The sequence below is a fragment of the Malaclemys terrapin genome, chromosome 1 (assembly GCF_027887155.1).
Source record: "Malaclemys terrapin pileata isolate rMalTer1 chromosome 1, rMalTer1.hap1, whole genome shotgun sequence".
NCBI lineage: Eukaryota > Metazoa > Chordata > Testudines > Emydidae > Malaclemys > Malaclemys terrapin.
The window spans coordinates 242,455,693-242,482,166 of NC_071505.1; the positions used below are offsets into that span (position 1 = coordinate 242,455,693).

The 26,474-nt window shown below is 40.8% G+C and overlaps 1 protein-coding gene across 1 annotated transcript in view; it reads left to right on the plus strand.

The window, feature by feature from the left end:
• Window positions 1-3,133: 3,133 nt before the first annotated feature.
• GAS6 (growth arrest specific 6) overlaps window positions 3,134-26,474 on the plus strand; it is a 75,163-nt gene continuing 51,822 nt past the window's right edge. The window contains exons 1-4 of the mRNA XM_054010932.1: window positions 3,134-3,293; window positions 3,937-4,103; window positions 20,649-20,673; window positions 21,452-21,514. Of these exons, the coding sequence (XP_053866907.1) occupies window positions 3,224-3,293; window positions 3,937-4,103; window positions 20,649-20,673; window positions 21,452-21,514 (325 nt within the window). The 5' untranslated portion in view covers window positions 3,134-3,223. The remainder of the gene's footprint in view (window positions 3,294-3,936; window positions 4,104-20,648; window positions 20,674-21,451; window positions 21,515-26,474) is intronic.

Sequence of the window (26,474 nt, forward strand, 5' to 3'; positions counted from 1 at the left end):
AGAGTCAAGCAGCTCCAGCCTGTTCCATTTCCTTCCCCACCTCTCCATTCTCCTCCCTTCCCCTGTTATGAAAAAGTAGCAGTCCATTCTGCTTCCTTCCACCTAATTGCTCACTAGTGGTAAGATCATGGTAGTTGGTCCATGCATAATGTAGATCCACTGGTCCAAAATTCTGGATTGAGGAGAGCAGTGGGCCATGTCCACTAATCCCTTTCTTCCCAACCGTAGTAGTATCAAATCAGGTGTCCGCAGGCTCGGACTAAGGATTCTGTACTTCAGCACTAGTCTTTTGACCTCAATAATCAGCCCAGGGGCTGATCCCATCACACAACACACTCTACCTCAGGATTTGGTCCTAAAATTACCAGCACATTTGTAATAGTTGAGGTAACCTTGCCTAGAGGGCAAGTGTGTCCCAGAATTATCATCTCGTTTTGCTAATCCCTGAAGCCACTTGTGAATTTTAATTGCAATTCTGACCTCTAATTAAAGGAAATCACACTGAGCTGAATCCAAGACAGTCTCAGTGGGGACAACTTTAGAGCTTCCTGTCCTTGGAAACTATGGTTTATTTCCCGGCATCAGACTTGGAACTGCAGTTCATAACAGTAAGCAGCAAATTCCAGATCTTAATGTGCTAAGCATATTTTGGCACATTTCCAACTGGTAGAGTGATTAGGTCAAGAATCCTGAATTCTACCTGCTTAGTTGTAAGGATTTTCACATTTAAGTACACTATTTTCCACCACCTTTAAATTTTAAAGATATTCTGATGTAATTTCACATTTTTTGCTAAATAGAATGTAGAAAATTTTGCAACTGTAATTTACACAGTTTTGGTAGAGACCAAAGGCTGAAGGAGGAAGGAGATTGAACAATCCTATCATTCAGGACTGCTGGAACAATTTTTATAGTGGGAGTGCTGAGAGCCATTGAACCAAACTGCAGACCCTGTATATAATGAAAACCCCTTCAAGCCAGGGGCAGCACCCATGCTATCAATAGGCTTGGAAGGATTAGATTTTCATTGGTGTAAATGTTGATTTCATCATACGTAAACAAACCAACACAATATTTCCATTGCTAATTGAAATTTACTTCTTCTTGAGAACTTATTAGAGTTTGATATAAGGATATTTACTTCATATATTTTGACATATGATGTTGCCAATTTGTGTTTTTAAACCATTATAAAGCTTTAAATTTTTTTGAATCTCAGCATCTGTTGCCATTAAATAATTGTTTGACTTTCACCAATAATTACTCACAAATGTGAAAATTTAAATAGATAAAAATTGAAAAAAGCTTAAAAATTAACTTCAATAGTATCTGTCAAAATTATAAAAAAAATTAAATCTAAGTCTGCCAAGCCTACCTATCATCTCTAATACGTCAGGTCAGAGGCATTTTGGCCATGTGGGAAAACTGGACCACCTACAGGATAAAGATCTTCAGTCTCCAACGAGGTCAGGCTAGCATTTTTCTTGAGCAACACAATAACTTCGTAGGATGGTAAAGAATCCCTGTCATGCACCTAGCTGATGGAGTGCTGTACATGGGAGAATAATTCCTTTCTCACCACCACAGTTGACCATCTTTTATCCTGAAGCATGATTTCTGATCACCCATTTACTCTTATCAATATCTTAGCTCGCATTATACAACTACATTCTGCAACTACAATATGTTATCACAAAGTTAACCAATTTTTAAAATATCCAGTTACAGCATTTGACTGAATGATGCCCTGTAGCAGCGATTTTTCACAGACCAAGAATACATGGCATAAAGATGAGATATCTATAATTTGGTCACACTGGCAGAATATCATTGTTCAATATAGTGTCATTTTAATATTTTATGTATTACTTTTCTATCCTTTTTCCTGCCCTTAGAACTAATTTCATGTTTTAACTGCTACTGTGTTCTGGGCAGGAAAGTATATGCATATTAAAATATCTTATTATATTGAAAAGATTAAAACATCATGTATTGATCAACAAGTTTGGGGAAAAAGAACAGGAGTACTTGGGGCACCTTAGAGACTAACAAATTTATTAGAGCATAAGCTTTCGTGGGCTACAACCCACTTCTTCGGATAATGTTTCTGCCTATTTACATAAGCCTGAAAACTGCAGGTATTTTGAAGCATTTACAGCATCACTGTGCTACCTGTCATAATGTAACTGCTGATGAGTCATAAGTGATTGGCAGATATGGGACTACACCATTTTGGTTAAATCAACATCTAAGTCATCTCCAAGTTTTCCCCTTGGAGGCCATTAGCTGAAAATATAAAACTGAAGAGTGGAACCTTTATTTGTGAAGAAAAATATATGGGGAAAAATAATCTATGCATCCTATTTCAACTAGAATTGGGTTTGGTTTGACCTCTAATTCGCTTTATTCCCACTAATAGTTGTAATCAGTTTACATTTCATCTGATTCCGGGGAGGAACTCTTCCCCCCCCCCCCCCCCACAACTTTTTGTGTAAACTTTTAGCTTATCAATATATCTTCCTTGTAGGTATTCGGACAATACGCTGCTCACTTAGCTCTTCTAAATCAGTTAAATCTCAATCCTACAAATATTTACACACGTGCTTGATTTATGCACAAAACTAGTCCCACTGAAGTAAATCCTCAATGCTGAGCCTTAAACCTGCGAGCAGTTGAGTTCAATGGGATTGCTGAGGTGCATACAACTGAGCAGATGCCTCAGTGTTTGCAGAACCGGGGCCGTAGATTTCCAGGGCGACGAATGCAAAACAAGGCGGCGAGGTGAGCGAGAGAGCCGGAGATGAGCTGTAAAGGGGGAGTCCTTGCACAACGCACGAATGCACTATAGCCAGGGATGTGTTTAAAGGAGTCACTAGGGCTGCGTTAGTCACCTGGGGGCCCCGGCAGTTCAGTCCCCGCTGGACTTTCCCAGCTTGTCTCTATGCGGCCGGCCGCCCTCCATCTCCCGCAGCGCTGCCGCACCGAGCCAGAAGCGATAGGTGTGTCTGCGCGGCGCGGCGCGGCGCGGCCGGGGGGGGGGGGGGGGGGGGACGACTTAATGATTGGGCGAGAGGAGCGCAAGCGACTCCCCTGCTGGGCTCTGCTGCAGCTGCTCGCGCGCGCGCTCGTCTCGCTCCCACAGTAGCCGCGCTCTCCCCGCTCGCGCCGGACCGCCCCGCTCCTCCTGCTCCCGCCGCCGGTCGCAGCAGGGCACAGCCGCAGCATGCCGCAGCCCGCGGCCGCCCTGGGGGCTGCCCTCCTGCTAGTCCTGCTGGCTACAGACTCCTCGCCGAGTGAGTGCCTCGGTCCAACCCGGGGGGGAAAACATCGCCCCCCGCCGGGACTCCCCTCCCCCGCAGCAATGCACCAGCCCAGCCTCTGCGACGGTGTGCAGGGGAAAGCAGCAGCTCCCCCCTTTTCTGCCAAGGACACCCAGAGAGCGTTTGGCGGGACGGGGGAGGGGATGATGGTGGGACACTGGCATTGTTGCGTGGGCAGGAGTAGTGGGGGGATGGCTGGGGCATTCCTCGGGGGTGCACGAGTGTGGCAGTGTTCTAGGGGGCTGGAGGGGCAGGCAGGGTGTGAGCGCACCCCTGGGGCATTGCATGGCTAGGGGGCACAGGGGATGCGTGTGGTGCAGTGCCGTGTCTGCCCAGTGTTTGGGGAGGCCTGCGGGGCTGGGGAGAGTACGTGCTCGTGGCAGTGCTTTGTGCGGGGTGACTCGGTGTCTGTACAGCGGGGGTGCGTGTCGCAAGGTGGCTGGAGTGGGGCCGGGCTGTTGTGACACGGGCTCGCCTGTGTGCCGGGCCCCTCTGTGAGAGGTGCCCGCTCGTGGCATTGTGCTCCTGCTCTGTGCAGTGTCCAGCCGGCGGGTGGGATTTGATTCCTGTAGTTACTGCTGCTTTCCCCCTCCCCGGTGTTTGTCTGCGGCCGCAGCCGTGCTGCTGAGAGCCCCGGAGGCTGCCCAGTTCTTGCGGCAGAGGCAGCGCCGAGCCTACCAGATCTTCGAGGAGACCAAGCAAGGCCATCTGGAGCGGGAGTGTGTAGAGGAGCTGTGCAACAAGGAAGAAGCCAGGGAAGTGTTTGAAAACGACCCTGAGACGGTAAGAGTGATGAGCGGAGCTGCCGATATATTGGGGTTTTACTGACAATCTCTCGCTCGCCGGCAACAGCTGGAATGAGGGCGCCAGCTGTCTGCACAGCTGGGGAAGTTGTTTGGGGGAGGAGGCGAACCATTAGATAAATAACTGAAACCACAGCATAACCAGCGCTTCCCTCAGTAGGGTTGTGTGAGTATTGTCAGGCCAAGCAAATACAGTTTAAAAAAAAAAAAGTCTGGATACTGGGCTGACATAATTTTACATGAGATTCCTATTTAAAATATCCGTATTCTGCGTTCAGACTTAAAGGGCTAAATTCACCCCTGGTGTAACTCCAGCTATTCAAGGGAGTTACACCAAGGTGACAGTGTTACAGCATTTTTGTCTGGACACCTTTGTCTCCCTCTTCCCCCTCCGCCCCCCATCCCTTGAAACCCAGGACATTTAAAATTGTTTTAGCTATGACCCAAAACAATGTCATAAAAGAAATTTCATGAAGAAATAAATCATAAACATGCTTTAAAAGTTTCAAGCCTTTTTTAGTGAGTATTTTGAGTTTGTGGTTTAGGATTGGGATTGCTCTAAATAAGAAGAGGGAAGGCCAGAAATAATGACTTGTATAGCATTTTTAATAATGGCATTGCTGTAAATCTGCACTGCATCTAGTCACAACCTACAAAAACAAATTAAAGTCCTCATGAATCTTGAGTATTCTGTTTTTGTGGCACTTTGTATGGCTATAGTTGTCTTGTTTTACTAAAGTTTGCTTATTTTCTTTTCCAGTTAGCTTGCACCTTCTGGGTGTGCTGTTTTGAATAGGCTGTCCCCTTTCAGGGATCAGTTTAGTGGTGGGGAGTGAATTTCTTGGAGATCACATTGAGGCTTGATATTGCACAATGTGTTCATGTTAATAGTTTGATGCTTTTTGAGTGGGAGGAGATACATAGTTCAGGAGTGGGGGTGGGGAGAGAGGGCAGGACTTGGCTTTTCCTCTTGACTTAATGTTTTATATTTAAGTGAAAACATGTCTTGACATGTATGCCTTAATAGGCTAACAATGCATTGAATGCCCTACATCACAGTGCAGTGGATAGTTACGAACTGAAAGTAAAAAGGACAGCAGTTTGTAAACACATTCTAATGCTGATTTTTCTTCTATCTGCAGTTCAGAGTTTAAGATCAAACTCCTGTTTAGTTAGGTCCACTAAGTGTCTGTTGCACTACTGCCTGTGTACATACTTTTGCACCTAGATACAATACTGTTTGGTGCGCTGTAAAATATATAGATTGAATGCAATATAAATACTTACAATGGGGTGTCAGACTGGCTGACACAATTATTTTCCATATTCCCCTTGAGCTAAAATGTTTTAGTAGAATCTTGCTCTCATTCAGTGTAGGTGTGCAGAAAAAATATATCCAAAATGTGAACTTTGACCTTCCATAAATAAAGTTAATCTGAGGTCACCACTTGTATTTATTGGATTTTAGCCAAGAAAATTGGCAAGGGTGAGCAAGTGTATGACATACTCTCAGACTTGTTCACTGGAAGGGTAGGCTGCTGTAAACATATGTAATGATTATGAAGAATAATACTTGGCACTTATTTCACACTTTTGAAAATTATAAAGCTTTATTCCTATTATGAAGACCTTGAAGTCATTTGGGTTTTACATCTTATCTGTAGCTATAAATAAATTCCCTGACACCTAGCCATGTTATTTAAGCAGCTTTGAATAACAAATATTTTGCAGTTGATAATGCTTTGTTTTATATTTGTGGATTTATTTTATTTTATTACAGCTGTTTAGTCTCTTTCTAATTTTGGAAAAAAAAAAACCTATAAGGGAATATTGTCAAGGTTACAGGCCTCTAATATTTGTATCCACTTGCATGTGCTACATGCACCCAAAATGTTATGTTTTAAAATGCTCCAAGCTCTGCGGGTCCTCTCCTGAGACAGCCACCAGCCCACCCAGAATGCTGAATTTGTTAGCAATTTGCATATGTGGTTCTTGCCTAAGACAAATCTTATGCCCCTTCCAATCTAGTTGCAGATCAATATGTGGCATAGAGACAGCACTTGTGCTGCTGGACAGTCAACTAAGGATTATGGACAGAGGTAAAATACCTATGCTATTATTACTGCATCTATTGAGAGTCTACAGTGCTATATTAATCATAAAGTAGCAGGGATGGATGAAGTCCCATTCAGGGAACACTGTTGCTTCTTTGACAGAGCCTAGAAGATTTTGATGGCCAGTTGTTCCTCATCATTTAGTGCTCTCATCTGTAGAACCGCACATGGCTTAATCTTGTCACCTCTCCTTCTTTACTTTTATATGAGGCAACTGAGGGGATTTGCTAGATGCTATGATCTGTGATGTTATTAATACACAGATGACAGTCTTATCCTGTTGACAGAGAGAATCAGGGACCTCTGAGAAACAGCTGTCTCAGACTCAATTCAGGAAAGATGGAAATAAAGTTAGATAGCAGTGCATTGCAGTTTGAGTAGTAGCACTAGCTGTGACCTCATCTCTCAGCAGAGGAAGTCTGTCCTCAAGTTGTTCAGGATGGCTGGAGATTGCATCTTTACGTCTGGGATGTGGGCCTAACCACAGTGATCTATGCTTTGGTCGTATCAAGAAGAGACTACATTAGTGCATTCTAGGGATGATCCTGAAGGCTAACCAGTAAGTGTAACTGTTTCAACAGACCCATCTATAAATTGTCAGGACTACATCATTCCAACACTCTGGTTTATGCACTGGGGCTTATCCAGCCCCAGATCTGTTCCAAGCTCCTGATCCTTATCTTTAAAGTGCTGGATGAGCATTGCATAGTCACATGAATGACTGCTTCTCATTACACTTTTTGGCATCTAAGGTCTGGTCTACACTACAGTGTTAGGTCAACGCAAGACCGCTTACGTTGACCTAACTATGGAGGTGTCTACACTTACATTTTGCTCCTGCAGACATAACTGCCCTGCTATGCCGACTTAATAACTCCGCTTCTATGAGTGGTGTAGAGTCAAGGTCAATGTAGTTAGGTTGAGACAGTGTCAGTATAGACACCACGTTGCTTATGTTGACTATTACTGGCTTTCAGTGCCCCACGCTGACAATACAATTGATGCAAGCACTCCTGATGAGGGGAGACACTGCTGACATAAGGAGCAAAATGCAGACACACACAAGCGATGTAATTACTGCAGGTTTCAGAGTAGCAGCCGTGTTAGTCTGTATCCGCAAAAAGAAGAACAGGAGTACTTGTGGCACCTTAGAGACTAACAAATTTATTAGAGCATAAGCTTTCGTGGACTACAGCCCATCCAAAGCATCCGAAGAAGTGGGCTGTAGTCCACGAAAGCTTATGCTCTAATAAATTTGTTAGTCTCTAAGGTGCCACAAGTACTCCTGTTCTTCTTTTTGTAATTACTGCAGCGGCTGTATGCTGATATAAGTTAGGTTGTCTTAATTTTGTAATGTAGACACAGCCTAAGGTTTAGTCTAAACTAAGGGCTTGTCTACACAAGGTAGCTAGAGCGTAGTAAACAAGGGTGTGAATTTAGTGCTGTCAGGGTTCCTTCCCCACTCTGAACTCTAGGTTACAGATGTGGGGACCCGCATGAAAGCCCCCTAAGCTTATTTCTACCAGCTTAGGTTAAACCTGGTAAGCTGCCACCACCAAGTGATTTAACAAGAAACAGGGAAAGGACCACTTGGAGTTACTCTTCCCCCCCCCCCCCCCAAAAAAAAATATCCCCCCTTTCCTGGGGAGGCTTGAGAATAATATCCTAACCAGTTGGTTACAAAGTGATCAAAGACCCAAACCCCTGAGTCTTTGGACAATGGAAAAATCAGTCAGGTTCTTAAAAGAAGTATTTTATTAAAAAGAGAATGTAAAAATCATCTCTGTAAAATCAGGATGGAAAATAACTTTACAAGGTAATCAGATTCAAAGAGCCCAGAGGAACCCCCTCTAGCCTTAGTTTCAAAGTTACAACAAAACAGGGCTAAACTTCACTCTAGCAAAGGTAAAATTCACAAGTTGAGAAAACAAATACACCTTGCCTGGCTGTTGCTTACAAGTTTGAAATATGAGAGACTTGTTCAGAAAGATTTGGAGAACATGGGTTGATGTCTGGTCCCTCTTAGTCCCAAGAGCGAACACCACCAAAACAAAGAGCACAAACAAAAGCCTCTCCCACCTCCCCCTCCCCCAGATTTGAAAGTATCTTGTCCCCTTATTGGTCCTTTGGGTTAAGTGTCAGCCAGGTAACCTGAGCTTCCTAACCCTTTACAGGTAAAAGGATTTTGGTGCCTCTGGCCAGGAGGGATTTTATAGTATTGTATACAGGAGGTTTGTTATCCTTCCCTTTATAGTTATGACAAATGCAGAGTAGCTAGTATGCTTTAACTCCCCATGTGGACATTCTTATTGCACACTAAAGCTTGGGCAGTTTAGCTTAATTCATTTCCAAAGGGTAAGCTAATGCGCACAGAGGCACTCTTAGCACTCGGTAAGAGAGACCGCAGGGGGAGTTGGTGCAGAATAGCTAACTACTGCAGGCTTTTTCCTTATGTAGACAAACCATTAGATTTAAAGAAGTGATATGAAATCATATTAGCTAGTTCAGTTTAACTAATGCCTTCAAACACCTCTAGTCAAGACAAGGCAAGTTGTACTTTAGTATGTGCTAAGCTGGTCAAGTAAAAAGCCTAGATTTCCTCTTAATCCTATAAAGTTTACTCCAGAGCCAATTTTGGATTTTTTCCTTGTGGAAAGATAGCTCTGTTGATCCAATAAACAGAAATGAAACATTTTGACTTGCACCTACAGTAGGTAGGATGACTACACGGTTGTCATTTTGGTGTCTTGCACGCATTGTTTTATTGACCAACCCTTCGGAAACACGCCTGCAAACAGATATTAGCAAAGACGTAAACTCTCTTAAACCTGAATGATGTTGTTGCCACATTTGTGATTACTTGCATCAACTGCTAGTCATGTTAAACCAGGTAGGGTTAAATAACCATTTATTTGCAAGTAAATACAGCTTTTTGTTTTATATTAGAATATTGACTAGTCCAAGACTGGGGGAGGGAAGATCATTTGTTACATTTCTAGTTTGAAATTTTTTCCTACCCTTAAAAGAAAACAAGGTTGTAGTATCTGTTTGACTATAAATGGTAAAAACACATACTGCTACGTTGGGATAGTCTTGCAGCCTATCTTTTCGATGAAGCCTATTGCAGCATCTTTATATATTGCTGCAGAACTCCTAGATAGGCTGAAATCTTTTGGCAGGTAAAAGAGGCTAGTGAAATAATCAGAGAGAATTTCAACAGATAATATAGTTGGAGAAAAATAAGAAAGGGAGCGTGTTAATGGAGGAGGATTGCTTCCTAGTGCAACATTTTAAATAAATGAGCTAGGTGTGATAAATAAGGTTGAAGTTGCAAAACATCTTGGATATAGAGATAAGAATGTTATCTTAGTTAACATGTTGATGAGGGCCTTTATGAAAGGCAGTAATACACAAATATTTGCCTGTAGTATTCCGTCAGCTACAATTAGCTTGTTAGCTTGCTGATAAACTGCTCTGGAATTTGGCTGAGCTATTCCTAAAATGGAATTTGCACAATTGTATGAGTAGAATGAAGGGTGCAAGGGAAAGTAACTAGCAATTTTTTAGTGAGCATGGATTTCACTTTTTAAAAAGTGTGGTAGGTCAGCTTGGTATGAGGGGGGTTAGGATGTAGTCTCTTGTTTTCATCAATTGTTGCTGCTACCGAGCTGCCACAGCAGCTATTTGTCACAATAGTAATTTGTTTTCAGTTGTTGTTACTACCAAGAAATTACTAGTATTTTTGCTGTATACGCTTGAAATGTCATTACAGTAGATCTTTTAAGGATTCTGGCCAGATCCTCAGCTGGGGTAAATCACTTCAGCTCTATTGAAATCAATGGAGCTATGTCAGTTTACACCAGCTAAGGATCTAGCCCTCTGTGTTTACTGTGCACATTTAATGTAACCTGGAAAACCAGTTAATATTCATTTGTGTGCAGGGTGGGCATCTGACTTCCCAAGATACGTATGGATAAGTCCCACTGTGTATCAAAGGGTTCATATCTTTACAGCCTTTGGCACTTGTGTTTTGGCAGAGATGTAGACAAGAGAACTGGTATAGTTACACAAGGTATGTAGCATAATTCACTGATTGCCTAATGGTTACTTCTAGTGATGGAAAACATAAAATGGTATCTGAGATAAGAAAGCATGAGTTGTCTTTTGTCTTCTAATTTTTTCTCCATGCAGAATTTTTTGACATGAATACAAATTTGGCATTGTTGTTCTAAATTTCTGTCTTCAGGATAGATGTCTGGCATCAGAGAGCATTAGATATAGTACCAGGCAGACTAGATTAGAAGCATGGTTTCAGTTATGAATTTAGCGATAGAGTGGACACATGAAAGCTTGCAAGGAAATAAACAATTTAACTCTTCTAGGAAAAGTATGAATCACAGTGTGTGCCTCCTTATCATATTTTTAAAAAACCCTCAACATTCTTTGTGCTCAGCTGAGCTTAACAAGAATTTGTATTTATGAAGCAGGAGCAATGGCCAGTGTATAGTAAAGGTCAAATGTATAGTTCAATTGATTGGTCTTGTTAAGTATGAATGTTTGTTATTGTCCCATCACATGATGTCTACAATACAACACAGTTAAGTTACAAATATAGACTACAGTTTCTGAAACTTTACTCCCCTCTTCTAGGAAGGATGTTGGCAGCTGAAATATTTAGGTCACACTTTTAATAATAGAGATGTAAATATAGATATCTAAATATTAATATCACATTAGAAAAGTAGGAAGAAATGTAGTGTTGGAAGGAGGGAAAGGGAGCTAAGTGGAGGGATGAGAGGTGTAAAATGTCTTCAGGTTGTGTTAGTGGATATATATAGTCTAGACATGAATAATAGTTATATTATCTTTCAGCCTAGAAGTCCTCATCCCTGTATAGAATATTACTTTCTCAATCAAGGCAAAATCTTGCAAGATTTGTTCTAGAAAATCTTTTTTAACTTTTTATATTCTTATAGTATTTTGCTACATTGTAAATGAAGAGCCAAATTTACTGCTGGCATAAAGGGGGCCAGCTCAGTTAAAGTCATTAGAGTGGTATTAGTTTATGCTAATGCTAAATTTATCCAAGAGAGTGTGAGAGTTAGAGGAGAGTTTTGTTCTAATGACCTAAGCTAAGTATACTACAAAATGGAATCCCAGACACAACTGTATGAGATTTATAGATTTCAAGAAAGGAAATTTTGGGGAAATTAAGAAATGTTGTGAACCCAGCGCAGCAGGAAACTATTGGAAGAGATGAGCCAAATTTGCCACTGAGTCTACTGGAGTTGTACCTGTTTGAGCTGCGTCCACTTTCACAAGTGTGGAAGAAAGCTGGGAATCCTGAAACACATCATAACTAACACACAATGGATCACAGTTCCTCTGCGAGGAAAAACATGAGAAACTAGAAGCGCCTAGTATGGTGTTATGAGAGACTGTTCAAATATATGATGGAAAAAGGAAACTTAAAATGGAGAATTGTGAGGGAGTGGGATTATACAGGGTTGGAGCAAAGGAAAATGCACAGGAAAATCAGAATGGGTTAGTGTGATGGTGTGAGCCAAAGAACTCTAAGGATACAATGAACTTTTATAACTATATTGGGGGGTGGAGGGGAGAGTAGGGTATAAATACCAGAGAGAAAACACGCCCATTAATAAGTCAGGGGAAACAAAATCAATGATGATTCTAAAATGGCAGAACAGCTTTCTTTTTAAATAAAGAAAAGGGGAATTGGACTATTGGGAATTAAGGCAGACACTTAGTACATCTGATGAAAATCAGGTAAAGGATTACGCTGGAAACATTGAATATGTACAAATTGGCAGTTACAGTTTATGTGGTTTCCAGGGTCTTAAATTAACTTAATGAACCATTAACAGTTACTTTTAAATAGTTATGAAGAACCTGCGAAGCACCAGAGGATTGGAAGGAAACCAGAAAATGTGATGCTGTTCTCCTTTAAAATGGAAAAATGTAATCCTGGTAACTATCATCCAACACACCCAACTTCAAACCCTCGTAAGATAATTGAACAAATATTAAGTGACAATATTCCAAGCCACTTGAAACCAGGATTCATCATCTCCTTACATCACTCTTTTTCTCTCATATCTGGTGGAAGTTATTGAACAGATCTCTCCTCCTCCCTGTCTGCTCCCTTCATGGCTGTTTTACTGTGGCAGTCTGTTCCCTAGGCTCTCTGCTTCAGCAACATACCTGTTAGTGAGGTTCCTTTTTTCTGTTTCCTTGATTATAAATAGTGAAACCCAAAGAAGGGAGAGGCTTGTGAAGCTGAGGAAAAAGAACAAGTCTTGGTGTCCTGCACACAGTAAAGCACCTTGTGCTGCCTGCCAGTGTGGGACAAAGGGAACCTAGCTGAAGAGAAGGAGGGAGAAATGAATGGGAGGCTGCAACTGGGCTGACCATCATTGTTCTGAATGACACCTGGTGGTGGCACTTTTCAGGACAGCACACATCAGATTTACTCCTGGAAGAGTGTTCCAGTAAGCTCCAGAACAGTTCATCAGCATTGAACGGGGAAGGAAGGATGGCTTTGTCGTTGAGATGCTGGACTGGGACCCAGGAGATCTAGGTTTAATTCTTGGCTCCACCACAGACTTTCCAGTGTGACCTCGGGCATGTTGCTGAACTTCCCTCTTCCTCAGTTGTCTGTCTGCTCTGAGACTAAGGTATGTCTACATTAGTACTTCTGTTGGTAAAACTTTTGTTGGTCGGGGTGTGAAAAAAAGTTTCACCAACAGAAGCACCGGTGTGGGCACTGCTATGTCAGCGGGAGACTCTTTTCTGCTGACATAGCTACTGCCGCTCATTGGGCGTGGTTTAATGATGCCAACAGGAGAGCTCTCTCCTGTCGGCAAAGAGCGGCTATATGGGAGACCTTACAGCAGTGCAGCTGCGGTGGTACAGCAGTGCAGCTGCGGTGGTACAGCTGTGCCGCTGTAAGGCCTGTAGTCTAGACGTAGCCTAAGTCTATTCATGTGGTGAAGTGCTCAGGTTCTGCGGTAATGAAGGTTTAAATTAAAAAACCCTCTGTGTATATAATTGAAATAAGAGCAAAACAATAAAAGATATTAACTCACCTTCCTTATCTTTCGAATATTTTGGGACCCACACAGCTACAACAACACTGTATACAACAATGGAATAAAATCAATAGACTAAGGGAATGTGATAGATGTAGTGAAATGTATCTGTACTTCAGTAAAAGATTTAATACAGTGTTCTCTGAGACCTGACTTGAACATTTAATTCAGAATGGATGGGATATGTGCCTTGTCATTCTGTTTGAAGTATGACTGGATGATTCCAAAGAGTAACGATCAATGGTAATGTATCAAGTTGAGGGGAAATATCTTTTTTTGATAACACCAGGGATAGTTGTTATATCCAGTTTTTTTAACGTCATTATTAATGATCCAAAGAGGGGTAAACAATAGATTAGTTAAATTTACAAATAATACACATTGGGATGTGTTGCAACTAGAGAGGATGCAACGCAGTACTAGGGACGATTTGTAAAGAGGTTAAGTAAATAGAGACTGGAGAACAAATTAAATTCATCCTTTTAAAATTGCAGGTTATTATAGCTGAGGAAAAATATGGTACCAGTGGAAGATAGGTGGACTCCCCATGGCATGAGTAATTTAAAAACTGGACTGGATTAACATAGTTTATAACCAACCCAGTGGAGACAGACTGCAATCCAAAATCATTAACAAAGATCCTAGCATTTGGATAGGGGGATCATTCTAATCCATTTCAAATAATTATTGCCCAATCAAGAATGGTCTCAGACTGCCAGTAGAAACCCTCATTATTTGCTGTTTGCCTTCTGTTCAACAATGAGCCATGTGGCTGTTTCTTTCTTTTCTTTCCGTTTGTTACTGTCGTGATATTATTTTCTTTAATTCATGCAAACTTGGTTTTATGGTTGTTGTTTTATTTTTTATTTTAATTTTTGACCACAAAAATCCTTGACTGGCGCTCAGAATATGCTGTTTGGAAACAGTCCTGTGTCTCAGTGAGAGAAAAGATGTTTTAAACTTTGGCTTCCAGCTTCTCTGGTTCTATAGCGACACCTTGTATTCCCTTAGAATAGAAACACAACTGCTGGTGCTAGAAATCCTTTTCTTAAATGTATGTTATAGTAAAGGTGAGTGGTTTATTGGGCAAAATCAGCAACTCAGTGGAAGGGACAGTCATACTATTTGTGCTATGGGATAGCTGTGCAGTGTGGAATGGACATTTAACAAACAGGCACTGTGCCCAAGTGGCACCCAAAGAAGATATAAGTTTGTGTTGTGGTGGCAGTACTGAAGACGGATCGAAACTCTAGCTGGGTGTTGAGCTGATTTGCTAGGTCCTGTAAAGTGTTGTTTGGTCAAAAATTACACAAAGAGATGCTGTTTATGGGCCTGATTCTGCAATATGCAGAATACCTCTCACGAGTTTCTGAATATCCTCAACTCCTACTGAAGTTAATAGGAGTTAATAAGGCTCAGCAGCTTGCTGTAGAGACTCAACCCTTTCCAGGGCTGAGCCCTTTGTGACCATAATCTGTGACTGGGCTGACAAGCCATTTATGAGAAAGAAGGCTTGGGCACTCAACAAGGTATTCGCTCAAGCTGAATTTACATACACCTCTACACCGATATAACACGAATTCGAATAGAACGCGGTAAAGCAGTGTTCTGGGGGGGGGCAGGGCTGCACACTCCGGCGGATCAAAGCAAGTTCGATATACTGCGTTATAGGTGAAACCGTGTTAAGATTTTTTTGGCTCCTGAGGACAGCATTATATCGGGGTAGAGGTGTATTTGATTGGAAGTTATTAATTATAGCACAGTTTTATTTAATGATGTTGTTAGATTTCAAGCAAACCTCCTTTTCCCTTTATGCATGGGAATTTTAGGGCTATAGTGCTGAAGTTGCACCCTTAAAATTTGTGCAATAATTTGCTGACACAAATCTCAGTAGTTAAATGATTGCTGGTGTCATTGCAGGAAAAAGTCAGCCAGTTGGACTTGTAGCTAGACATAATGACTTACATTTGCACTGGCTAGTCATTTGCAAGTGTAAAACAAAAAAATTCAAGCACATAGTTTGGAGGTGCAAATTACATTTGTAAAGCAGGAGGCTATGCCACGTGGATGTTTTTCTAAAATATATGTTGCGGAAATTATTTTGGGGAAGTTTTATGGCCTGTGTTATACAGGAAGTCGGATTAGATTATCACAGTGGTCCCTTTTGGTTTTGGAATCTATAAATCCTAGATGAAAACCTACTCGATAAAGAGAAAGTGGAAGGCAAAATCCATGTAAGATTTTGAATAACAGTAAATGGTGCAGGAGTTGTCACTTAATTGTAAAATGTTGCAAGTAGACCAGAAAACCAAACAAATTAAATTTGAAGTTATTGTGCTGATTCCATGGGTCTATAAAGTACCTATCCTGATGAAGGTCGATAAGATGGTTCCCTTCTTCTGCTAGGGAAAGCATAGTATTCTGATGTAAGTTTTGTTGTGCTGCATTTTGTTTCCGGAGGGTAAAAAAAAGCTAGGCTATTAAAGCGGAGGCGCAAAGAAAAAGTAAATTGACTTTTATGTCCTTTTATGCTTAGTTTGTGAAGTCTAAAGAAGGCCTGAGAAGATTATTTCTCTCCTCCCCTGATTTTTGTTGTTGTTTAACATTAGAAATTCAGATGTTGTCTCGCTTGAAAGACTGTGTCCCTGTCTACATTGGGAAAATGTTCATAAAACGGCCCACTTTTGCTAACACTGTTTAGTAGACCTGCTGGTGTTAACAACATTGGAAGCTCTAGTGTAGATAAACTCTCACCCGCTGCCCCCAGTGTTTAAGCACTGTGTTGATTAGACCCGGCTCTGATAAGGGTTACATGATATGACATTAAAACAAAACAGAGGCAATTGATAGACAATCTACTCTAGGGATCCCAATATTGTTGACTTAGTGTTAGCCACAGTGGGAAAATTTCCCTCTTCTAGGCAAGATCTTGGTTATGCTTTCAGAAGAGCTATTTATATACTGTGACTTATCTAAGGACTGCTTTCTGAGTTGATGTTCTTCCATCTTCTCTAAAAATGTGGGACAAATATGACGCTGGTGTAACTTCAGTAGCTTTGGGATGGTAATGCCAGAGATGAGTTTCATGCAGTGGATTTAAAATAAACTGAAGTAAAAGTACCAAATACCTATAAAAATTCTTCTACCGTGGAATGATGGAAACAGAAAGTGGAAAAGAAATTGTATTCATCACATTGAAAGACTCATTTTTTAAATAGTATTTAAATCTCCTGAGTTAAAAAGGAGTCTATATCTCCTGGACCGTGAAGAAAAGGTCTCCTTTCTCTTGAACTCAATGGAAGAAGGCAAGCAAGAGCCTGTCTGGAGAGAGTGCCCCCATGCCATAGTTTCCACTTCAGTGGAGGGGAGGAGACTTGGATCATGTGAGACATCTCCTGGACCTTCTCCTCTCTTCCTTTTTCTGTTCCGACCTGAGATCTGTGCTGAATCAGTGCGGGGGCACATGTCACATTGTAAACTGCTTATTTACAGATGACACAGGCAACACTGGATACTACAGGTTATGCAACGCCATCCTTGGAAATTGAGGCTTCCCTAGGTACAAAAGTAGGTTGATTGACCAGTAGGATCCAGACACAATGAGACAGTGTATTGAGCCACAAGTAAGAGGCATTAACATTTTGTCTGTTTTGATGGGAGCATACAGAGTTTGGAATTGTTCATACCTGCACTGATGGAGGCCGTTCTCTGATGGAGGTTAACAGTTCCGTCATGCAGGGCTGGAGTGTGCTTGCCTTCCTCTCATTTGGAGTGGGATATTATTGACGGATGGGATAGTTATGCTGACTGGTGAGGTTGACAGTATAACTATATGCGTTATGGTCTGGAAGATGTTTGTGTATAATTTTGGGTAAATAAAGCATGTGCCTTGTATCTTTTTTTTATTCCAATAGTTACTGTAAAAACAAATCCAAGGGAAAGGGGTGACAATATGTCAGTGTTAATTCCATTCTTTAGAGTCCTAGCTGGAAACTGACATTGACTGTACTTATGTGGTTAGTTTTGCCACTGGAGTGGCCACAAAAGGATCAGCTAATAAATTGTTGCTATTGATGCTATAGATACTACGTGGCTTTCTGGATCGTGAGATGTCAACAGACTAATGTTTAAGTCAGCTAGTTCAAAACTAAACAATGCATTGAGTGCATCTCTCACCATACTTTTTAATATTATGAATATATTAGCAAGCCACAGAATATTTCTCTTTGTATTATTTTTGATTCTTGTAAGATCCTGAAAATGGAATGGAAGACTTTTATTTTGCATACTTTTTGAGGTGTGTGTGACTATTTAGTAGGGGCTTGATCCTGCAAGGAGCTCAGGGCCCTCAACTCCCACTGAAATCCATGGGAGTTGAGGGTTCAGAGCACTTTTCAGGTTTGGGCCATCAGAATCTGTGAAATGGGGATATAGAGCTCAGTGCTCATGCTAGGAAACAGGTAAGTTTCACTGTATTATTCTACAGACTAGAAACATTTCAAAGCTTTAATAATACAAAGTGCTAACCAGTGCTCCTGCAAAACAATACCACCTTAACATTGTCATTTTCTGTTCTAATGATCGGAAGTAATTCAGCATTCCTTTTGGGTTAATCCTTTGGTTTTAGCCAACCAAAAACACAGAACCACTAGCTCTTTGGAAACTTGCAACAATGGAAATTCACCTGGGTGTGGTGGATGGGGAAGTCATTTTCACCTCCACTCTTGTTATTACTTTAATTCATTGTTCTTACAGCTCAGAACTAAGCCCATTAAATAAAAAGTTAAACCATCATGAGCAAATTATATTAAAACACATAGTCAGTCTCGTTTTTATTTAAAATTGGTTCACTCTTTGTCACACTTCAAAGAGGTCCTCTACAGTCTGAGAGGTAATATTGATCTTTATTATTGATAAGGGAGGAGTTTGGTGTAAAATAAATAAATGGGCCATTGGAGGAAGGGAGAAAAGAGTTTAAAATTATATTGTAGACTTCAGTTGAAATTAGTTACTTAACCTGTATGTCTCTGGACCACAGCTTATAGTGGACAAACATCTGGTCAGTTTCATTTTGTTGCTGTTTGAAAAGCCCTGAGCAGTAGCAGAGGCACAGTTTTGTCCACAGACTCAGTAAACTAGCATTGCATTAGTTTACGCTGAACTTGTGTTTAGAAGGTTATGTTTGCAACCAAAACAGCTAATAATTTTTAAATGGAAGTTTGGATTCTGAACAAGTTGATGGTACTTTCCCAATATTCTTCTTACTCATCACAGGTAAGTAGGTTAGTGGATTTTTCTGCCCTGCTTCTTCTTGTAACAGAGCTCCAACAGTCGTAATAGCAGCCAACTTAGATGAATGTACATGAAACATGCCACTTCTGTCCCTTTTGATTCACTTCAAATATTTGTTTTTGCCAGTAAATTGATTGGGCTGGTGTCTGTGGTTGTGCTACATCCCCATTTTTCACAGCTGTAAGTTAAAAAGGGGAAAGATTTAAAGAAAATTTCAGATCATTCCATCATATACATACATCTTTTACAATTCAAGTACTGACTTTGGCTCAGTATGTTGTTAAGTGCACATCCTGGTGCTCTTTGAAGTACTTAAACTGTTAGTGTGAAAATAAAAATAAATACAATTTTTGCTCCATGTTTTTCAAAGCTTTGATTTCTTACTGTGGCTGAAAAGCAGTAAAAGTATCTGAAAACCAAAGAAACCTGGTCTAAATGTTATGCTAAGGACCAGATTCTGAGTCCTCACTGAGTCCTTAGTGACCCAGATTTTTAGTGATTCCACTGAGAGTGCATGTGCTCAGCAGTTCTTGGCCCTGTATGTCCTTTTAATCTAAATGTGCTGCAGCTTTAACTAGTCTTTACTGAAGCTTATTTGATTTTAGGTTATGAGATCATGTGGCTGTGTTTCAGCAAATGGAGCTTGTTCACCAAAAGCTTTTGATCGTCTAGATAATGCAAAATTATTCTAGATTTCATGACCTAGTTGGTCAATTGGATTGCAGCTGACAGTCCACGAGTGTTGTATCAGTGTGTGTATAATGCATGTGTGCATGTGGTAATGCGCACACGCATGTGTAATAGGAGTTTAGAGTAGTTTCAGAATCTTGGGAATTCTGCTGCCTAAACGGACCTTGTGGTACACAAGATAATTACAAAACATGTGGTCAAACCCATCTCAACCTCACTGTAGATACTGGAATTGTACTGAAATTTTTCAAGTGGCCTCACAAAGACCGACAGTTACATGTAGGATATTATGATCATTGGGGGAAGAGTATGTTTAACTCAAGCAACAAAATTTAAATCCCTGAAATTGTCAGTACTTTATCCTGAGTCATCCTGTTAACCTTAGTTTTAACAATATTTTAAACTAGCAATTTAAAGTAAAAGTATTAAGGGTGATGTAACATTGTAAAGAGATCTTTTCTGTAGCTACAAGTTTTGTCGATTTTTTTTTTTTTTTTTTTCAAAGACCTCTGAAGGCAATTTGTGGCCTATATAAAAAATGCATTGTAAAAATATATTGACCCTTCTAAACTAGTGTTTCTCAATAACTGTTCCATGGATTGGTGCCGGTCCCTGAGATCTCCCTGACACAGTTTAGGAAGGCAGCAACCTGGTCCCTGGTATGAAAAGGGTTGAGAAACACACTGTTCTAAACCATGCTGCTGTGGTGCGTCCCCATATTTGCAGGCTCAGAGTGTTCTTTTCTTTCAACAGATATTGTTAGCTGTATACGTTACTGGGCAGTTTTGTAAGGGAAGCTCTTCAGAGTAATAGTGTGCTCCTCGTTCTAGAGGCAAAGGCGAAATTTAGGCTTTTACTCTAATGGTTAAGGTGATGTCAGAGTTCTGCTGTTGCAGAGCGACTCCAAAGAGGGGGCAGTGGGTGACTAAATGATTCTGTACTTTTCCCTCTGGTTTTTATCCCCAGATACCTCTTACTTCCTCTACCTCATGCCATGATCAGCATCTTTACTTCTTGGATAGTGGGTAAGTGGCTTCCTGTTCAGTCACTGCCAGTGCCACTTCATAGGTCAGCTGTCAAAAAATTCTTTGAGACAAACCATTTTTTCCCCTTCCCCCCTCAGATCAAAGTAATCCGTTCCATTATCTTCTGTCTCCATTGGCCCAGGGCAAAAGAAGTTAAGAGTCTTACGTTTGGACCCCGTTGTGCCGCCACCAGGCTAGACCATCAAACTAGCAGCAGCAGTTAAAAATTAATAAAATTGATAATAAAAACGAATATTATTCCAATAAATCTTTGCTTTTTTTCTTTCTCCCACAGGACTATTTTTACCCGAAATACTTGGGTGAGTTACAATTACTTTCACTTTTTGGCAGTGCTGGTATGTGTGCCTAACATTGGAACGTGGGACAGCCAGTCTGTCCAAAAGAATGTAATAGAGATCCTCTATCCCATCCTGAAATAGAACCAATTGCTCCTCATATGATTTTAAAGTGGGTATATTTTATTTATATCTATAGAATGACATACACATACACTTTACATGTTATATATATACGTAAAATGTAAAGTGTATGTTTAATGTTGCATTTATTTCTGTAGCTTACATCAAGAGTAAACAGTTTGCAGTCTTCTACAGTGCATACACTTTTTATAGTTTAGTTTTGAAAGTATTTTTTAAATAAGAGGATTAGCTTGCAGACCTGTTGCTTTTTACATTCTGTGTATCGTCATACCACCACATTGCTTTACATTTAGTATTTAACATTACATATATCAACAGTTTTAGAAAACTCTATATGCTTTTTAGATTTGAGAGAAATCTTTTCTATTTAGTAGGTCAGCCTTTAGTAGCTACTAAGATCCTTTTAGCACAATAGTAGCATCTGGTAGAATAATCATATTGTACAGTAGAATTATAAACTGTTCAACTGAACATTAGAGCTAAAATATTTATATGAACTAAGAAGAATTTTTAAGGCATCTGAATGGCTGCAGTTTAGCATGGATTTTGTACCTACCCTCCAGAACCTTGCTTAACGAAACATCATCAGGCCAGATATCAATTTACACACTGTGACAGCTGGCACATAATAATAACAATTTCATTTTCTGTTCTTCAGCTTGTATTGACAAATTTGGGTCACCGTATACAAGAAGTCCAGATTTCCTTACATGCGTTCATAGTAAGCATTTTTCATATTGTATATTACAACTAAACATAAGTCATTTGGTTTGAGGTGGGGAGGCATCTCAGTCATCTCCATTCTGATAGAATTTTAGCACCCCTCCTACCCATTTGCTTTCTTGAGGACCTTATATCATGTGTGGCACCCTTCCAGCTGAAGGACCAGTTGAGACTTTATTCCTTTCAGAATCCATTAATTGCTGCTCCTTCGTCTTCCAAAGGGTTCGTGTTTAGCGATGCAGGGCATTTTTTCTCCCCCGCTTTCTCAAGGGCTGAGCAATCTGGGAAGCAAGAGACAAGAACTAGGATTTACAATTATGTCTTTCCCTGGGCTCGGCTCCTCACTTTAACTTCTTTTTCTAAGGAAAGAAAAAGAAAGTTTGGTTCTTCTCTGTTAAGCCTGAATTTCACCTTAAGTCATTTTAAATCTGTTAGTCTTTAAGGTGCTGCCAGACTCCTTGTTGTTTTTGTGGCTACAGACTAACATGGCTACCCCCTGATACTTAAGAGGGACTTCGGTGACTTTCTGCACACGGTGAATTTCATCCATCACTTGACAAATTTCTGTGTTGTATGAAAAACTGCCAAATCACATTTATTCAGGTCATGAGTAAAAAGATGGATTTGTCAACCTGAAAACTCAACTTGGAATCATGTTGAAAGTCAAGCTGGGTTCTTTCTGGCCTATGAATTTATTAATGATAAAGATTCTGCAGTTGGAATTTAGTTAACCATTATGATAACTATCCAGTTTCCTCTCCCATAGCTATATTGGCACCATAGTGTTAAAAATATAAAGTAGCAAAAAAAAATTTCACTCGTAAGCAGATACAATTCTAAATATACCAGGGAAGCAAATCAACTGAGTAAACAGGCATTATTTATAGCTAATCACTTAAATTTTTCCTATGTATTTCAGTGTCTTATCATGGTCCAGTTTGATTGGTAGGATTTCATGACCAATGTTAGGGAGTTATTCACAAAAGAGGGATACAATTACCACTTCACTAAGTTTTCAAGGTTAAAATCCATTAGCACTGCAGCAGCTTCCCTAAACTGTTGACTGAGTTGGCTGTATCTGAACTCCAAGACTAATAAGCAAAAATGTAAGATCTGAATTTACAAAATTCAGCAACATGACTTACATAATGTAAAAGAATCATCTGAATAATTCACAAATGTGTTAGAAATATTGGGCCAAAGGGCGTTTACCTGTGCAAGGATGAATAAAAGCTGAGGAAGGGGCTAAGAATTTGGCCAATTGTAGATAAAGAGGTTTAGCACTATAATCATATATATTCTTTCCAGTTTAAAATCCAGAAATGTTTAAAACAGAGGGCATACAAATGTAATGAACTAATGGCTGGATTGTGGCCAGCCATTGCTTGGGTACACAGGGGTAGGGAAAGAAGGTGTGGAAGGAGCCCCTCCATCTTATAACTACTCTCAGAGTTTGCTATCATTTCAGTCCTTATGCTCACCTGACCACAAGGACTCCATAAGTCTGACACTTCTCAATGACCTCATTTCTGTGTCAAAACAAGATGGTAGAGGGTCTCTTCAACATAGCAGACAAATGTATAACAGGAGCCAATGGCTGGAGGATGTTACTAGACAAATCCAGACTGGAAATAAGGTGCACACTTTTAACAGTGAGGGTAATTTAACCATTGGACCAGCTTAGCGCAAGGGATGTGAAGATTCTCTGTCATGTAAAATCTTTATAACAGTCTTTCTAAAAGATGCTGTAATTCAAACAAATTATAAAATTGATGCTGGAATTACTGGGTAAATTCTATGACTTGTGTTATGCAGGAGGTCAGACTAGATGATGTAATGGTTCTTTCTGGCCTTAAAATCTATGATTATGCCTTTTTTTTTTTTTTTAAATGAGGCATGTAGATGTCGTTTTTGTAACTCGACAGATTCCCAGTGCAGTTTTAATCCAAAAAGTTCATAAATCTCAGAAGATAAATTTAGAAGTCACAAGTGGCAATTACTATTTTCAGACATCGTTTTGATGTCAATTTTGAAAAAGAACTAGAAGTTTATAAATTAGGGTGTAATATCTGGATACGAGGAAAGAGAATACTTACTTGTCCTAGGAGATCTAAATGGATGGAGACAAAGGCCCTGAGAGCCTGATTCTGTTTCCTGTTATACTGATGTAAATCGGGAATAATTCCAATGAAGTTGCTGGAATTACACTGTTGCAAAACTAGTGCAAGAGCCTAGTCAGACCCTGTGTTACACACAAACCAATGTGGGAAAAGGAACAAAGCATCCAGCACAATGTTGGCACTATACAAAGAATAAAGTAGTTAATTCTTCCACTCTCAGTGGGTTTGGACTTATTTTATTGTCACACTGTATTTCTCCCATTTTGCTCTGCAGAACAGGTAGGGATGGAGTGTGTAGGAAAAGATGCAGAGGCCGGGGATCCTCTGAAAATTTGGGCACCAACCCTGTCTGTTCATTTTGTCTACCAGGCTCCTCTGGAGAGCATCACAAAGTGTACAAGGCTAGTTAATGCTGCTTTGAACAATGTTAAGCTTACTGTACACAAGCTTTGGTCTGCATAGGGAAAGGAACATGCTCAGAGCTGCTGTTTCTTGGCTTGTTTCCCTGCTCCCTGACCACTCCTTCCCCTCCGCTCCCCACCCTTCCATATGGCCTGTCAGCTATGCAGAGACTTTCTCGAGGGGACATTGGCAGGTGTGCATGTGTGGTGTGCAGCCTGTATAGCTGCTTTTTCCTAGTGTGCAGCCTTCCTCATGCCCTTTCAATGGGTTGGGTTTGCTCTGCTCTGCAGAGCTGTGGGGAGGGAAGACATTTAGGCATTGTTTGTGATTGAGTGTCCTTGATTATCACTGTGAGCCTTTCAAGGAGGGCTAGGTGCAAAGGCTTTGGCTAGTGATTCTCAGACATTCTTGGCATTTCAAGACAAACTATTACAAATACGTATTCCTATGGCAGCAGGCTAACCACATTCCATTCCCTAACAGTTCTCTAGTGCCTTCCTCCCTCTCTCGCAACAGAATTATTACTGAGGCCTAAGATAAGTTCTTATCTTCTCTATAGCTTGGTCCTGACTAGAAATTCTTGATGTTATTTTAATTGCAGAGCTGCTCGGGTGACTGTAGTCTTATCACTTTTTGATAGAAATGGACAGAATTATTGGGGGAGGGCGGAATGTAAATACTATAAATGTAGGGAATTTAGCCCTTTGGGGCTATTTTCAGAGTTCCTTTCTCCTTCTCCTCCTTCACCCTCCCTCTCCTCCCGCAACACACCATATACAGCTACAGAAACCACCACCAGTTACTTGTTCCCTTTGTCCTTTAGAAATGATTGAGTCTTTATAATAAGCAGGATCACAATTGACAGGTATTTTTTTGAGTGTGTCTGAACTGTACCTTACTATCCTTTAATCCAGTTACCATTACTAGGCACTATTAAGTATTCAACAGGGAAGGGGGGGAGGGGGATTTTCATGCCATCCATTGCATTAATTCAAAAATAAATACAAAACTATTGCTACAGGGAAACTGGATAATTTGCTGCAGCAAAAATGGCTAAACTTATTTTTTGAGTCTCTGTAAAGTTTAAAAACACTGTAGGTATACATGATTTAAGAAGGGTGCTAAGATGATAGGCACACATCCTTCATGGACAGTGGAAACTTAGGGCTTGTCTACATGCGGAAGCTCTTCTAGAATAATCTAGACAGAATTCAAAGTGCAGTAGCTATTCCACACGAAGGGCAAGTCTACGCTACAAAATTAAGTTGACCTAAATTACGTTGATGTACAGCTGCTGCAGTAATTAAATCACTTTTGCACATCCACACTACGCTACTTGTGTCGGCAGTGTGCGTCCTCACTAGCAGCGCTTCCATCGATGCAGAGAGCAGTGCACCATGAGTAGCTATCCCACTGTGCAACTCGCCTCCATCCAGTGCAGGGTATTTTGGGAAGGGTTTGCAATGCTTCATGAGGGAAACGAGTTGTGCAGGGGTGACTGGGGACATGGTTTCAACGTTCCAGGATGCAGTTTTCTCCATCCCAAATTTTATCTGCATCCCATAATATTTCACGCCTCTCTTCAAAAGCCCCCCAAACCTGCTTGTCTGCCATTTGTGTGAGAAGCATGGATCCTGCACAGCTCTGCACTATTGTGATGAGCGTTGCGAGCATGGCACGCCTGATCCTGCAGTATCTGCAGAGCTGCCAGAGTAGTCATAGGGAACGTGACAATTCCTTGGAGGCTAGATTGCTTTAGGACATAGAAACAATCCAAGGTTGTTGTTGGCTTTCATGGAGCAGCTGTAGACAATGGAGCACAAGTTCTAAGCCCAAGAAACAATCACTGATGGGTGGGATCACATCATTATGCAGGTATGGGATGATGAGCAGTGGCTGCAGAACTTTCAGATACTCAAGGCCACATTCCTGGATGTGTGTGTGGAGCTCGCCCCAGCCCTCAAGTTCAGTGACACCAAAATGAGAGCTACACTGACAGTGGAGAAGCGAGTGATGATCGCTGTGTCGAAGCTTGCAATGCCAGATTGCTACTGGTCAGTCAGGAATCAATTTGGAGTTGGGAAATCCATTGTGACAGTTGCTGTGATGCAAATGTGCAGGGCCTCTAATTGCATCCTGCTACGAAGGACTGTGATTCTGGGCAATGTGCAGGACATAGTGGATGGTTTTGCAGCAATGGGGTTCCTGAACTCTGGTGGGGCGATAGATGGCACGCATATCCCTATTTTGGTTCCAGATTATCTTGCCACATAGAAAAGTAACCATTTCTGCTGATGTACTATGGTATTGCGAGCGCTTGTGGATCACTGAGGACATTTTACCAACATCAGTGTGGGCTGGTCAGGGAAGGTGCATGGCACATGCATCTTTAAGAACAAAGGCTTGTTCAGAAAGCTGCAAGCAGGGACTTTATTT